The sequence below is a fragment of the Aythya marila genome (assembly GCF_965140915.1).
Source record: "Aythya marila genome assembly, chromosome: Z".
Taxonomy (NCBI): domain Eukaryota; kingdom Metazoa; phylum Chordata; class Aves; order Anseriformes; family Anatidae; genus Aythya; species Aythya marila.
In genome coordinates this window covers 33,969,576-33,986,312 of record NC_139080.1, presented here as the reverse complement: position 1 = coordinate 33,986,312, position 16,737 = coordinate 33,969,576, and the positions used below count along the sequence as shown (strand labels likewise).

The window sequence follows — 16,737 nt, the reverse complement described above, 5'->3', positions numbered from 1 at the left end:
AAATGCCAACCTTTATTTTCCCTGTGCCTTTAACTTTGAAAACCACTAAAGTAAATCTGAACAGAAACAGCTCTCTAATTTCACAGTTTGGATCAGAAGCAAATAAGAAAAAGACCAGGACAGAATCTCAAACATGCTGATTAGCTCAGTAGTGTATATGGAGGAAAATACAAAGTATTTGGGCAGTACCACAAACAGGATGGTACTTTTGTGTGATGAACTGCAGAGCCATGTGACAAATTGATCTATGCATACTGGTTTGCTTTAGTTTAGTTCCATCAATTCATCTTCAAGAGGATTTATTCTGAAAATAAATCAACATGCCAGATAAATATTTCCTTTTCTTCCTGTAAATGTGGCTCCCTCCTATTTAGCATGCTGTAGTTTAGCTGTCTGTAAAACCAACTGGTTGATCATGTGGCATTTTCTCAAATAAATTTATATCATTGTTCTAATGTCTCAACACTTAGGGAAGAGGTACAATACATAACAGCAATTTATGTTAACTTAACAACAGTTAACTGCATACAATTCTATTACTTATACAATATACAATGTATATTACATATACAATTACAATACAATACAATACAATTCAATACATAACAGCAACATGATTAACTGCATACTCCTAAACTGGTCAGGTCAGTTCTTCCCATTCTGATTTTAAAGCTCAGAGTACTCTCATGTAAGAATTATCTATTTTTCTAACACAGAATTTATTAAAGATATTTCACTTTTTTATTTTTATTTTATTTTATTTTATTTTCCAAATACTGGAACAACTGTTGTATTGGTGACTACACCTGGTTACATGGTGCTCTGGACTGTGTCCCCTGAAGCACTTAATAAAAATAAATAAATAAATAACATTTAAATTAGATTCTCTGAGAGTGAGGTGTGCCAAATATGTGCTTACCTTCAATGAGACATATTAAGAAAAAAAAAAAAAAAGTCTTAATCTGAACAAACCAGACTCTCCTTGTAGGTATTTTGTGTCTGAGAAATCTATGATAATGTTTATAAGCTTTGTCACTTACTTGGCTTCACTCCTCTGCTATGGGCAAGGCCTGTGGTTTTAAACAATCCTGTTTGTGTGTAAATAAATGCCCTTTTAATTTGCCATAATTTCAAGTATTTTGTTTTGTAGTCATAAATAATTAACATACCTTTTATGATTTTTTTTGCTCCGGTCTACCTTAAGGGGCATACTTTCTCTTCTACGCACATGTGTAACCTCCAATAGCAATAATAACAGTTATGAAGTATGGCCCCAGGGGAGACAATTTCACTAAAAACCTTTAAAATGTAAATCTACACACCATTCTTGCCAGCATATATGCTCCAGTAAGTGAAACTAATATTCTGTACCTACCAGCATAATAATCCAAAACTTGAATAAATTTCAAGTGCTAAACTTAAGAGAAAGTTCCTAATTTTAACTTTGCATGACAACATGCATGGTGTTACCTCCTACTGCATACTTACTTGTTGCTGTCTGACTTTTGAAGTGTAACTTTTATGTTGAGGTAACAGAGGAGAAAAATGTTATGTTTAACTTGATTGTGTGTTTCTTCTAGTATAATTTCTTGAAAATGTAGTAAAGAAGTATTGTATTCTAATGAGTTCCATGAAAAATAAGAGGAAAGATGCTGATCCAGCTTTATTTGGACAGATAAAGTTAGAATGCATAACCACGTACTTAACATAAAACTTTACATACTAAAACTTTAGTCTAGCAGTTATAGCAATTAGAATCACACTTGCCTTTGATCTCAGATTGTTTTCTAGTTTAATTCTGCTTAATGCAATGGATTACTTTTGGTGTACACATCTGGGAATAAGATTTAATATATAGGAATAATTAGCATTTTCTGACAAGGAAGGTTATTAGTGGTGTTTAACCTAAATTTTGCGTAAATGCTCTGCTCAGAAGTGTAATATTGTATATATGTATGCATAAGTACATGTGCATAAACATCAATAAAATAAGTACTGTTAGTACTGAACAGTAAGGTTATAAAAGCAGAAATGTATTCAATTGTTATTTAAGCTAGTGCTTATAAAAAAGGTTTATTGTACTATTATGTATATATATACTTAAGTTCAGAGATGGGATTTTTCAAGCCTAAACATAACATATATAAATATTTCAGAGTTCTTCCTCTCACATTTCCTCTATGTATCTAAAATACATATTCTATCCATCCTGCAGCTGGACATCCAATACAAAAATACCATACAAAAATACCATTAAATAAAAACAAAAATCAAACAAACAAGAAACACAAAACAAACAAACAAAATGTTTTGATACACAATCCAGTGTGATAAAAGCAGACAATTGCTTTTGTGAATGCATTTATTTTATTTTATTGTATTAGGAAATACAGTGACTTGTGACTTAATGGACACATATCCTTGTTTTTTTGTAAAGACATTTTTTGGAGTTCACTTATCCTTCATGTCTTCTAATCTAAGCAGTGCCTTGTTAATATTAACCTCTGCTATTTTACCAGCAAGATATAACCAATGACTACAGAATTAAGTCAAATAGTTATCTCATCCAATATTCATACTTCCACCATGAGTATGTCTTAAATCCGCCAGAGAATTTAAATATTGCTGGAGATTAATATAAAAGAACATTGAATGTTTTTTTAGGTCCCATTCATCTTCTCCTTAAGAGATCTTTCTGACAAAATAAAACGTTACAGATTTTGTTGTAGTAATGGTATTTTGAAGAAAGTTTCTGTTTTAAAAAGTTTAAAAAACTGTTTGCAGTTTTACTTTAAAATCACATTGATATATGTATGTAGATATATCTTTTGTTTGTGTATTTGCTTTAAAAAATTGTGAACACATTTAGGCTTGAAATACAAATTAGATTCTCTTCCCTCACATATTGAGGACAGCATCCCTCAAAATTGCATAATAATGGCTGCTCTACTTATGCTAATGCAGCTATAACACAAACTTAATTTTGTGTGTTAGGTGTACATCACCTAACCTACCTTGAGGAATCTTTAATAGTTTGAGACTTTATATTTATTTTATTTATTTATTTATTTATTTATTCATTTATTTATTTATTTATTTTCCTGGGGAAGGACTAAAAAGGTAAAATGGTTTCCTTACTGTGGAATCACTAAAATTACTTTTTGCCCTACTCTGTAACACTTTTGATAAAAAATAATAAAGAAGTAAATAATAATTGTTTCTGTCTGTCTAGTTATTTTTCTAAACCTATTAGTAGGCATATCCGCCAGACTAGTACTGTAGTCTAACCCCAAATGGTTTTCTTTGCTATTTTGCTAGATCTGTATCTGCATGACTCTTCATAAGTGTCATCAACTATTGTAAATGAGAGCTCATAATTTTACTATGATGGTTATTCACAGTACAGTACATTTACTGAGAAGGCTAGCTTTGCAGGTACAGTTATGTGAGTATAATTAAGCCCATGAAAATACTTTTAGAACAGGCAAGGCCTAAGGTAGCATGATGTTTTGAACATCAGTAGGTATAACCTACTTATCATATACTTCAAGGGATTTGACAAGATCTGAATGTAATTGAAATTCTACCTGAGAACAGCAGATTGCATGTTAAAAAATTATCTGGAAGGTATATCCCATACAACACAGATTGCTGTGAGGAACTGTTACATAGCTGTTGTTGTTATGCATCAGGAGTAAAATACCACTGCACCTAATTCTGATCATTTTAGCTCCAAATAAAATTACAGACTTCACTGTATTTGATTTCATTGGGATGCTGTGGTTAAAGCCAGAACAACAAAATAAATAACAATAGCTGTCTGGTTTTGCATTTATCTATTTGACTGTGGATCATTTGTTAAATAATGATACATGCAAATTGTGCCTTATACATAAGATTTCACTCTAGAGTCAAAAAAAGGCTAATGTAACATGGAAAGTAGGTGGGGCAATTTATAGGGTATTCACTGTTATAGCAATAGCAAACACAGCTCCAATATTTGATCTGGTGGGCAATATGCTCACCAGCACACACTGGATTGAGCAATATAACCTGTGAATTAAATATTGAAAATGATTTTTTTTTTCATAGCCAAGAAGTGGAAGAATGATTGTTAAACATATAATTACATGCAGATTTGAATATGTATCAGAGAAACAGGTCGCTAATCATTTGGAGTCCTTCAATCTGCCAGCTGTAATACATGAAAAACATTGTCTTGAGGGTCAATTTTTTTTCATAAGTTAATCTGTCAAATAATAACAACAATAATAAAAACATTACACGTACAAAGAGTGGTGTTTCTTTAAATTTACATGAGAAATGTTCTGCTTTTTAAAGCGCCAATACCGGTATTGCACTCATCGATCCTCTCTCGGATAAATAGGTTGGTATTCTACCTTATCTCCAAAACAATTATATTCTTTAATTGTTTTTTGGTACAAAACAACAACAAAAAATATTGCTTGAATATCGTAACACACTCAAATCCATTTGCAGAAAGAACCAAGCCAAAGCGAGAAGGGAGGCGGGAGAGCTGGGCGCCAAGCAGCTGCAGACCCTGGGCTCTTTTCACCACAAAGAGTCTCATTGCAGCAGAGCCGCCATCTGCATTTGCAACATGGCATTATCTCTTGGCAAGGAGCAGTGGAGCCGATGGTCTTGATGATGTGATGTCCGAGCATGCAAACTTAAGAAATCAAGTGAAATAATTGCACTTTTAATTTTTTTTTTTTTTCAGAATTATTTTTTACTGTCTTACCAACCGTTTCTTCATTATGTGCATTACTCTCACGGTGTTTATACTTACGTGAAAGATACACAGCACCTTATTTTAGTTGCTGAAAAAGAGGGAAAATCACCTTTTTGTTAGCCTTATGACCTCATTCGGCATTTTGGCTAATTTCACGCTTTATTTCCAAACGTTTCCCCTTTCCCTCCACTCAACCCCAGACTCATCTTGCTGACCCAGCGGGGATGACGGTGGTTCTTTGGGGTGCAAGCAGGGGTAGGTAGCTTCGTGATCTGCGCTGCGCCTGCATGAGGCTGGGCCCGGCTGACCTGCAGCAGGAGGCACGGCGCACGCCACAACCCGAGAAGCTCACGGGCGAGTGCCCGCTTTTTACAAACAACAAAAACAAAAAGGGACAAGAGGGGAGGGCAAGCCCAGCCGCCCGGTCCCATCCTGGCGAAGGGTGTGCGCTGAGCCAACCGGCCCCCTTCGGAGCCTCGCCTACGGCCGGGAAACCGCTGGCAGGGCCCCGGGCAGAAGACCCCTCGGCTCCCCCCGAGCCCTGCCGAGCCGAGGCGATCCGAGCCGCGGGGGCGGCGGTCAGGATTAGGTTTCAGGCCGCCGGGGCGTGCCTCAGCGGCTACCCCGCGGCGCAGCGCGGCCGGCGCCGTTACTCGGGGTTGGGCAGGGCGAAGGCAGAGAGCGGAGCCGGGCGGGTAAGCGGGGCGCCGGGCCGGGCCGGGCCGGGCCGGGCCGCCCGCCTTTGTGGGGACCCGTGGTGGTGCCGGGGCCGTGCAGGGCCCCGTGAAACGTATTTATTTCCCGGAGCGTGACCGTGGGGATTTCGGCTCGCCGGGTTGCGGGGAGCGGCTGGGAGGAGGAGAGAGGCCGCGGGGCCGTGCCGGGCTGAGCCTGTTGCTGCCCCCGGTCCCCGGCCGCGCCGTGCCGGCCTGGCGGGCAGTCCGCATGTAAACAACAGCCGCGTCCCCCCCGCCGGCTGCGGGAAGGTCCGCCCGCCGCCCCCGTGCCTCTCCCACATCTCTTTCTTTCTTTATTATTGTTTTTTTATTTTCCCCTGCCAGGGGGCGCCGGGGGTCGAAGCCGGGTCTTGGGGGTGGGGGGGTGGAGAAGAAGAGGGGAGTTGGCCGCTCTCTGGAAGCGAGAACGGGGCCGAGCGGCCGGCTTGCACCCGAGCCGGAGCCCTGGGGCTCGGATGCAGGGTGCCTGTATCTGCTGCTGCGCTGGTTCGCGGAGCTGGAGCCCGACAGAGCTTTCCGAGGCCCCGCCGGGTCTGCGTGAAACACGGTCCTTTCCGTGGGGTGGGGTGAGAGGTGCAAGGCTGAGAGTTAGTTTTTTGCCTTTTGGTGGGTCTGGTCGTGCGAAGAGAAGGGTTTGCTCTGTGGGACGGTCTGTTTCTTGTGTGGTGCCCCTCCCCTGCATCCTGTGCGTTCCTGGGTTACTGGGAAGAATGATTGGGAAGAATGACAAAGGCAAACCCTCACAAAGCTGACCCTTTGAACTTGTACCACATTTAATGGATTTGATTTATAACTTGGCTAAGAAGTGTTATTTTCTCTTTTTCCCTTTCTCTTTTCTTTCAGCTTTAAAAACAGTGCCTCATCCCTGTATATTTTTGCTCCCTTTCACACACACGAGACTTTATTAGCGTAAGCTGTTGAACAGAAAATATCATTATTGGCTATAGTACTGGAAAGGATAGCTGGAGTCCATTGCCCAAGCAGAGCTGTCTGTATCTTGATCAAATTAAAGGGCCTGGCTTCAGCTGTTGTGGGAGTCTGTTGTGTAATACCTTGTGGTTTCCATATCAGCAGTGCATTTTCCAAGATAACAACTTGTTGGGAGGGAAGAGTTTAAACTAGTGAAACGGAAAGTAGAATATTTGTGATGTTTATATGGAAATGGAAAATAATGTAACATTAGAAGACAAAGAATGCAGAATTAAAATATCTAAGGGCATATCAGCATAGACATTAGCAAGCAGTGTTTTAGTGGCAGAGAACATCATATTTTTTTTAAGTTGTTATCCATTTTTAGATTACGTATTTTTTTTTTTATTTCTATATTGCATTAACAGAGCATGCATGCAACATTTACTGATAATGGCTAGTGTTTCTAACTTCCTTTGTGCTACCAAGAATTTTTTTCTTCCGGAACAGGATGTGTTCTTCCCTCTTGTCACATAAAAGTGTATTAGTAAAGCTAGATTGCTATCGGCAGTATGGAGAAAAGAGCTGCACTACTTACATACTAATAGATGATCTTTATTTTCTGTCTGGCACTGTGTCTGTGAATTCTGTGGAAATTAATGTCATACAACTTTGCAGGTACTCAGATCACTGTAAATGGTTTTAATTGATAACATTTTAATCAGTGCCTTGAAAACCAAAATAAAGGCCTTTGAAATTGTCTGGTTCGTGTTTCCTATAAGAAAATTTAAAGTTCCATAGGTGGTATGAAGTAAGTTTTAAAATCTGCTTTCTATTGAAGCATCCTGATGAAGCAGTTTAAGCCAGAACAATACTATGCCGACGGTATGGTGTATCATCATTGGTAAGAACAATTTTGTTTTGCCATTGACATACACAGCAAGTCAATACATAACTGTGCCATTGAGTGTTTAGTGCCCTCTTCTCACACACAAATTGCTTTGGAGTACTGTTGCTGCTGCTTATGAAATAATTGGCCTAGACAGATTGAAGTATTTCTTTTAATAGGGTTTTCAGAGCAAGTCCTTACATCTGAACCACCTTGTACAGTAGACTGGTTACATGATGTAATGACTTCCTGCATTACTCTCCTTTAATTTTCAGAAAATATAATAGAAGTTCTATAGTGTCTTCAGCTTTAAAGGAAGATGACAACTCTTCATTGAAGATCAGTGGCAATTCATCAATGATGCTTCTTGTTTATTCATTTATGAGTACTTCTTTCACCTCTGTGAAGAGTCCAGTATACATTAAGAAATGCAGCTGTTGTTGGAACTGCATTTAATTAAGCTTAACTGAATTTAATGAATATGTTAATCAAATCTGTATACTAAAGAAGTAAATAGGCAACAGTAACCATGCCTGGATTTTATACTGACTCAGGATATGTAGTGTCACATATATTCTGCATATTCTTAAAAATTGCTTTTCAGTTTCAGAAGCTAATCCTATACTTCTGGTGTTTGAAGCAAGTGTTTTCAATTAATGCCAATTTAAACTGTTTACTGAAATATATGTATATATATTTGTAAACAGATTATCTATTTGTTACTTTACTTACCATAAAAAAAGTTTCCCTGCTCTGTTGTTTTTTTTCAGTACTCTTACTGAATATTTCTGAATATCCTACATCGCATAAGTTTAAGCAGAAGGTAGAAGCACAAAGTGTAGTTTAGGCCCAGTTCCAGGTTGTAATGGTAACTTATGCATCAACTAACATGAATATTACATTCACGTAGAGGTTCTTACTGAGTTACAGAACATTATTAATTCAACAGAAAGGAAAAGATTCTGCATTTATCTGAAAGCACTGTAAGTTTCCTTAAAACATTAGTGTGATGTGTACAGAAGGCTAAAATCAGTTGAGTGTTCAAAATTTAATTTTCATAGTTGGTTCAAAAGACGTTCCTTAGCTCTTTCAAAGGACTTTCCTCTGACATGTAGAGCTGCTACTATCATCCTTTTACGTGTTTTTGATATATTCAGTATTTTGCTAAATTTCAGGGAGCGTCACTTTTCAAACCAAACTGCTTATAGTCTTAATGTAGGCTATCTATTTGTGAACCACTTTTTTTTTTTTTTTCCCTGCTTTGAATGTTTCAGAAAAATTTTTGCATTAATAAAGCTTTTAAATGTAAATTTCACATTTCTCTTGTTACATTCCTGGTAGTCAGTGGAAATCTGCTTTGTTTCTTGTGGAACAGAGCACATTAATTTTACCTGTATTTAGTCCTTACAAATTGCTTTTTCTTTTATTGAATCAGTTCCTCTTCTGTCATACAGAAGCATGCAGTCTGAGCATGCAGTTCCTTGACTTGTGAAACAGGTGGTTGTTGTTACCTGCATGTTGGTGACCTGTCAGTGAAGTACTGGGCTAGCCTTTTTTCACATCTCTATTCATTTCCACTTTTTGTTTCTTTTTCCCCTCTTCCCCTGTTTGTCACTGCTCTCCTGCATTTATTTCCACATCCACTCAGTCCATGCTCAGGTATGTATATCACTTTCATTATGAGTAATGAAGGCTATACCTGTCAAGCTGCAGTGGTCAGTCCCATCTAATATTGCTCGTAGTCCTTGAAAGTGAGCTCCCTTCACGACAGTGGAAGAATGAATAGGAAGCGCGAGACCTTTCAGTTTACCTTGGATAGTTTCAGCTGCCTTTATATTGACAAGTCTTGTCTTCCAGGAGTTCAGGCATCACCTTAATTTTCTCCACAGGGATAGTAGCCAGTGTGGCAGAAGTAGCTGGGTGAAAGAGAAGAGCTCCTTTAAACTGCAGGCAATACCGAAGGTTTAGCGGTAATTAGTATCTTCCATTTCCTGTGTGGTTTGGTTTTCATTCTTGTGCCAAGCAGGGCTAACATGCCCGTCTGAGTGACAGAAAGCAGGGGAAAGGAAAGACAGAGGATAACAATCAAGTACAGAAGGATATATATACCTCAGCCAAATTCAAGCCCAGGTGTTGAAATTTAGATTAGGAGTTTTAAAATGCTCTTTTTAGCAGCTACAGAATATAGGTGGTGATTACCATGTTGTTTAATTGAATCAGATTTGGTTTTTAATCTCATGCAGCTCCTAGGCAAACTTTGTGCCTAGAGATCGCTCTCAAGATAGGTGTTTCCTTTGTATCCTGAGAGCGCTTAAAGTAATGGAAGAGCTATAAATCAAAGCCTATTACCATGTTTTCTACCTTTGTCACTGCATGTTTGTTAATCCCGTGCTATGAGTGTTAGTTTTTGAGGTATTTTCTGAAATGGATTTATGAAATTGTAGATGGAGTACCCATCAATGAAAAAGAGTAAGTTTCCTTGTTGAAACTACATGATCGTGAAAGAGTAATAATTAAAAGTGACTAATTTTTTTTGGTGAATCTTCTGTCTGTTTCACTAAATAGTTTGCATAGTTGCAGTGAAGAGGAGGTGGTAAATATAAATTTAATGTCTGGTTTTTAAAATTCTTATACCTATGGATTTTAGTGTTTTAGGAGTATGTTCTAAGAAATCAAGACTGCAGCATGTCGGCTCTTTTCTGGCAACAGAAAACATAACTTACAGAAGAAGGGTAGCTGCAAGAGTGTAGAGGTACATAACACACATTTTTGTGTGTTAGTTGGGGATTTCAAATTTTAGAAGGGCAAGTGTATTAATGAGTATATGAAAGGGACCATCTTTTATCTTTTGTGCATGCTTAGTAGAAGGTTACATATCTTTCATTGTGTACCTGGCTAAAATTGCGTGTGCTTTTTACTTTCTTAAAAAACAGGAGGGAAGAGAGATGTCTTTTTTTTTTTTTTTTTTTTTTTTTTTTTAAGCTGGATCTGTCAGATACCCATACCTTTTAAAAACATTGAAGTGCGATTAACTTGCTACTCATTTAGCAGTACTTCAAGTAGCCAAAAAAAAGTGCAATTCATTCAGTCAGTGTTCTTATTACTGTGAAGAGATTAATGAACTTTTGCTCTGAAACACACAAATAGTTAAAGCCACTTTGAATTAAGCTACTAAGCTCTTTGAGTCATGAACAACCTTTGTGTCATTTATAGGAGGGTAAGTTTGGGCTTCAGACTCCTCTGATACAGACAGCCAGGAGAATGGAAAGTAAGACAATCAGAAATATCTCACTTGTGTCTCTAGAATTTGTCATTGTGTTATAAAAACACTCTCTGTAGCAAATGATGGCTATACTTCTTTCAACAAATAAAACTGTGCATCCTTCCCTCCACACTTCTCCCTGGACAAGATTTGTTCCAGTGCATTTTTACTGAAATACCTAGAATCAAGCCGCTTTAAATGCCAGCAGTTGCTGCTGCAGTGGGTGGTGGTTGATGATTATAGATGTCTGTGCAGTGCTTGCTGCTCTTGTACTTGGGCTACATTGATGTGCCACTAAGCTGGTGCTGACAAATCCCGCTTGCTAGCGTGGATAGGACACAGCAGGATCATGGTCACATGGTTTTTCGCCATTTACGAGTGTGCACAGAGCAAAGAGGGGTCATCTTGGACTGTGAGACACAGAAATACTGGTGCGCCTCAGTGCCTTGCTTCTGCGTCAGAGGAAGTGTCCTGAAGGAAAACATCCTGACGGCAGTTTCAGTCTCGATCCCTTTTGGTGCTGCAGTCAACAAAGGCATTAAGCGGGTCAGCTGAGGAGGCAATTTCTGCCAATATAAACACGCAATAAGGATAATTAAGGAGAAATAAAATAAAGGGTGAGTTTAAAAAAAAATAATGATTTGCTGATACTCAAGTAGCTCTGGAGCAGTATTCCTACCTCTAGTGCATGAGGTAAATATAAAGTATATCATGAGTGCCTTAGCAGAGCTAAGCACTTTTTTTCATTGCAGATTAAATAGGATCATCTCTATCTCTAGAGTCTGTTTAAGTGACTTCTGTTAATAAGTGTCCATTTTTAGAAAGCTTCCATTACAAATCATCAGAGATCATTATTCTAGGATTGCACAAACACAGTGGTGACCTTGTCCATTCTGTCGCCTGTAAAACATGCTTTTCACAGCACACTAAGAATGATATTTTAGGCAAGTTGAAACATAATGTAAAGCAAGATCCTGCAGCCTCAAAAGATGTTTGCTCTTTACAGCTGCTTCTCTTCCTGAGATTCTAAGGGACCTAAAGCAGAACAGTAAACTTGTAATTTTCATGATTAGTTCATCAAAAGGTTAGAGTTAAAGGTATTATAGCAGTGTGCATGTGCATGCAGTAGCATAATAAAAGGGTCATGGGACAGATGTGACAGAAGTAATTTCTTTTTTTTTTTTTTTTTGATGCAGTTCTCTGCATCCACAACACAGCTGCTTGAGCAGTTGTACAGAAAGAGCTGGAATGGTGAAACAGGGAAAATCTGCTTTAGTTGGCAGTGCCACTGAGAGGAGGACATAAACAGGACATAAATGGCTCTGTTTGTAAATAGGGGCTCTGAATAGAGGATGCGATAGTTGTTTTTTTAATTTTGAAGTAAAAGCTATCAGTGCTTAAAGTTTGGGGAATCCAGCTTCTTTCTTGATTTTTAAATAGCCTTATCCCATGTGAAATAGACATTTTTTTTTTTGTCTTGATTTTGAAGGGTTACAAGGTGAAAACGTAAGATATTCTTTGGTTTTGTTTTCAGATCTGGTAGTCATGTGCTGGGATTACCTTGTTAAGTGAGAAAACATTCATGAAGGCTTGAATTTCGTGCCTCTCTCTAAGTAGTGTATTGTCCTAAAAATGATGATCAGTGTTTCTCTGGCAATGTATTAGTAAATTCAGACACAAATAAACTGATATGAAGTTTCAGGCATATTGAAACTAGGGAAGTCTTGGCAAGGGAACCTGAAAACATTCTAAATCCACTTGAATTGAGTTTTCTGTACAAACTGCAAATGATACGTGCTTGTCAAAATATTTGTCTTGGTTTGTGATCCTTCTAACTGAATCCATGTTGAAAACTTTTTTCTCGCTGTTATTGTGAGGATTGACTCATGCTTATCCTGCTCAGCTTCTACAAGTTCTATTTATACTCTTGAATTTTAGTTAGGCTCTCACCCCCAGAGATCTGTCAGTATCACCCTTTCTTGATTTTCCTTTTTATGTACGAAGAAAAAGTCACTTTTCCTGAGTGTTTACTGATCACTGTTCTCTGTGTGGTGATTTGCTCACCAGACTGAAATTGGGATGTTGTCTTAAACTGCTTTCCTGTTCTCAAGAAAACAAAGGTACTGTTTTGGAGGATAATATGAAGAAAGGCACAGCTGATTTCATGTATCTGCAATGAAGTTTGAACTCCTCACTTCCCTTTAGTTACCCATCTCCATCATTGTTGTGGATGCATGGAGGGACTCTAGCACTAATCCAATCTGAACAACATCAGACATGCTATTAAAAAACAAAACAAAGCAAAAACCCTAACAAAAACCCTAACGAAAACGCACCAACGCCCCAAAACCAGACCAGTTTCAGAAATTTATTCTTCCCAGGACAGAGCTTCCTGCCTGGAAACTTATGTTTGCAAAAATTGGCCGTCATTCATATATAACTTTTAATACCAGTGTATGTTAATAGTGGAGGTTGTAGTGTGACAGGCCTGGATAGCATTAACATGTCATGGCTTCAGTGACTTTTCTTTTTAAAGGTGACTTTAAAAGGTAAGCTGCAACTCATGCAACTGAAATTGTCAACATAGGGCTTGAAAACTGAACCCAGGGGTAATGCTTTTATGAATCACTGAAAAGGAAAGCAATGAAATGCTGTAAAGTGTCAGTGACAGCTGTGATTCATAGCTTCTGATTAGAGCAATTCAGGAGATGTTGTGGAGCTGTATACAGACAGAGCCTTTGATATGGAAATGTAAAAATATTACAAAGTATATTCCTAAAAGCAATTTTCAGGAAGGTTTTAAGCTGTAAAGTAACTCAGAATGTGGTCACCTATGAGGTTATTCTAATTATTCAAGGAGATGTAGTTTTTGTGGGTTGTTATTTTGGGAGGTTGTATATTGCTTTCAGAAGTCAAACTTTTTTCTTCTTGTTCAGAACTCAGTACTTAATAGTCTATAAATGTGACAGTTTTCCTTGTCTGATATTTTGCAGGAAAATACTGTATTTGCTACCACTTACCATATTGGAGTAGAAGCTGAGAAGCTGAAAAAATGTTGGAAACAATTGGTAATCTTTTTATTTGTATCACTGTATTTTTTTAGCTAAATTAAGTGTGCTTAATAGATGTAGGATGTTGGTATATACTCCATATATTCTATACAGCCGAGGTAGGTTTTGTAAAAAACAAACAAACAAACAAACAAAAAAAATAAAAAACTTGCCCATATAATTATACATACATAATTTTTTTACCATAGGAAAACACATCATTTGTTTAGTGTATTTATCTTTTTCAACTTGTTTTGTTTTAGTCTGTAGTAGAATTTTAGAAGTTCATATGGAAAAGACAAATGTTTCCTTTTAGAGATATTTGTGTCACTTCTTATTTACAGTTGCCTGTACACTTATGTACACTTACGTACAGTTGCTACAGTTCTTGTAAATGAATTTTAATGAAGGCTCTTTCACTTTTGCAACCCAGTTTATAGTGGAAAGAAGTGTAATTTTCTTTGCTCTCTGTCTTGTGCTCTGCCTCTGACTTCCTGATTCATTAAGACGTGTTTGGGATGTTTTTTGTGTTCAGAACTGAACCACTGAAGTCCTCTGTAGTTTGAACAGAAGAGGGATTTATTAAAATCCATTGTGTGCTTCCTATGTCTCTGTTCCTAAATTTACACTGACTTGGAGTGAATTATCTCTACAGATACGCATCGGGCTCTCCAGGCCGTAGAGCGCTTACAGGCAAAGCTACGCGATCGAGGTGACATTGCAAATGAGGAAAAACTGAGCTTATTAAAATCGGTGCTGCAGAGTCCTCTTTTTAATCAAATTCTCAACCTTCAGACTTCTGTTCAACAGCTGAGAGATCAGGTAGGAAAAGCAACCACCCAGACATAAGAGAAAAATTGAAGGTGCAAAAATAAGTGTATCTCTTTGCATGTTTTGTAGTGAAATCATTAAATTAAAGGTCTGATCCAAAGCTTCAGAGAATCGAGGAGGATATACCAAGTGACTTTTCTGGGTTTTATCGTGGCCCGTAGTGTATACACGCACTTTTTACGTACGTACTTGTAAGATACGATGTGCACTGTAGGGAAATAGTGGTACTGGGTAGTAAGTTAATGTACAGCTTTCTGTCTGTCCTTCAAAAGGAAGCAGTATGTTTTGTTTGTGGTCTCACTTTTTTTTTTTTTTCTTTCCTATGAACCTTCTATTGATTCCTTATATCTTAACCTGCTAAAATGAGAATATATAAGTGAAGCTGTGGAAATGTTGGCTTCATAAAGCGATGAAGATATATTTTTCTTGACATTGGAGTAAGAGATTAAGAAAAAGTGAGAGTTTCTGCCTCCTTTCTCCTTGCTCAGGAGTTTAAGTAAAAGTATGACTTTTATGCCTTCCTTTGGTGAGGAAGAGAAAAGGGGCATCTTATTTTTATTAAATTTATTATTGTCATCTTGCTCTGATGACATGGAAATAAAAACTTAAATATAAAATGTAGTTCAGTAACTAAACTACATATCTAGCTCTGCAAATAGTTTTTCCTGTTGAATTCTGCAAGATGGGTGATTGTGTGACTAGTATGCAGAAATGCTGAAGTAGGAGTAAGCAGCCCCTGTGTTTTGACCATATCATCAATATGTAGCTGCATCTGGTCTCTGGCCAGGCTGTAGCTGGTGAAGAGTCCTTGTCTTCCTGAAGCTAATACAACTGCATGGTAGAAGGGCAGAGTCTGGCCCTTTGCTGTTTCTTGTAGATCATCTTGATGCTATTTTACATAATCAAGAACTACGTTAGAGTGGTGCCTATTGTGCCATGTGTGACAGTGTTTTTTGAAATTTGCATTTTTGGTACGTGCTGATTTGATAATATTGGAGTGATTAAAAAAATATAGAAGGAATGCTGCTCTGATGATTTGTTCACTCTGTTATTTGGAAAGTGGTACACAAAAATACATGGATACTTATGTGGTGATGACAGTGGAAACATACAGTCCAAAAATAAGGTGTGCCTGAAACATTAGAGGGAATTTGCTTAAAAGGCAGATGAAATTTTTACTTCTAGTCATTAGTTTTGAAGTTGAAGGTTGCTTCTGTTTCTAAATACAGTCATCTAAGTGAGATGCAACTGATAGTCCATAGGTTATTTCAGATGAGCATTTTTTTTTTTTAAATCAAGTAATAGTTTCACCAGCAGCCCCAGCCTTGCAGGTCTATCTGTGCAGTAGCTTCAGTGTTCTGTGCATGTAGCGCAATATATACGTAGTATCCAATCTAGCTGACAGGGGAACCACTTGTACATGTATGTGATTTTTTTAATATGCACGTATATGAATGCCTGCACATGCAAATGTGAGTTCCCATGTGTGGATTTGGGTGACCTCAAAGAAATTATCCAATATTTTCTCTACGTAATCATTTCTTCCCTGCAGTATAACTTGAAATAGTCTGTTTCCTCTTTGCTTTATTTAAATGTTTATAAATAATATTGAAACAAGGGGAAGAATAAGTGTAATAGGCAGTCAAGTTAGAAAATTAAATTTCTTGATTTCTTGGCATTTTCAAAGCCCCAAATTTGTTCAAGGCCGCCCTATAGTTTTATTTATTTATTTATTTATTTTGATGGCTGGAAAGGCACTGTGATCTTGGAACTCTTAAATTAGTAGTTGGTGAAAACTTCAAGGCAGGTGAGTATTGACCAGGCTTTTTGGCTGAGCCCTGCCAGACAGAGGATGGAGACACATTGTTTCCCAAGCACTTGCAGTCAGAGCTATCTTTGAAACTTGTCAAGTGGTGCTGAGCTAGTTGTAGCAGTCTACCCATTGCAGCCTAAGATCGTTAAATTCTCTTGATCCTGCACAATAAGCTGTCCTGAAGTTGAAACGTGGTCTCTGTCTTCTCAAGGTAAAGTGTGACAGTCTGTTAAATTGTTAATGTGTTTCTAATTAGTTGATGAGTTTTTGAAGAGTTAGAAGACTACTGCAAAGTTCTCAGGAGAAGGGCATCTGTCAGTGAAGTATTGGCTTGGAGGAGAGGATGGGAGCATAGGAGCAATGATGGCAATTTACTTTCTAAATTAAACTGATTTCTTGCAAGAATCCCAGTAGAGGTAGATCATTAAGTGAGACGTACTTGTGGGCCTGTAGTGGCCACATAAAAATTTCTGAGGGTTGGATATATTTCTGT

General features: G+C 37.8%; 1 protein-coding gene across 11 annotated transcripts in view; it reads left to right on the top strand.

The window, feature by feature from the left end:
* The first annotated feature begins 5,234 nt into the window (after positions 1-5,234).
* The window catches only part of MPDZ (multiple PDZ domain crumbs cell polarity complex component), a 106,006-nt gene continuing 94,503 nt past the window's right edge, over positions 5,235-16,737 (top strand). For 4 of the 11 annotated variants that reach the window (XM_082783141.1, XM_082783140.1, XM_082783139.1 and 1 more), the window contains exons 1-3: positions 5,236-5,448; positions 13,544-13,618; positions 14,256-14,422. In XM_082783141.1, coding sequence (XP_082639267.1) covers positions 13,603-13,618; positions 14,256-14,422 — 183 coding nt within the window. In that variant the 5' untranslated portion in view covers positions 5,236-5,448; positions 13,544-13,602. Of the gene's footprint in view, positions 5,449-11,119; positions 11,168-13,543; positions 13,619-14,255; positions 14,423-16,737 lie in introns of those variants that run through there. The other 7 variants (XM_082783143.1, XM_082783142.1, XM_082783145.1 and 4 more) reach the window with 3 other exon arrangements.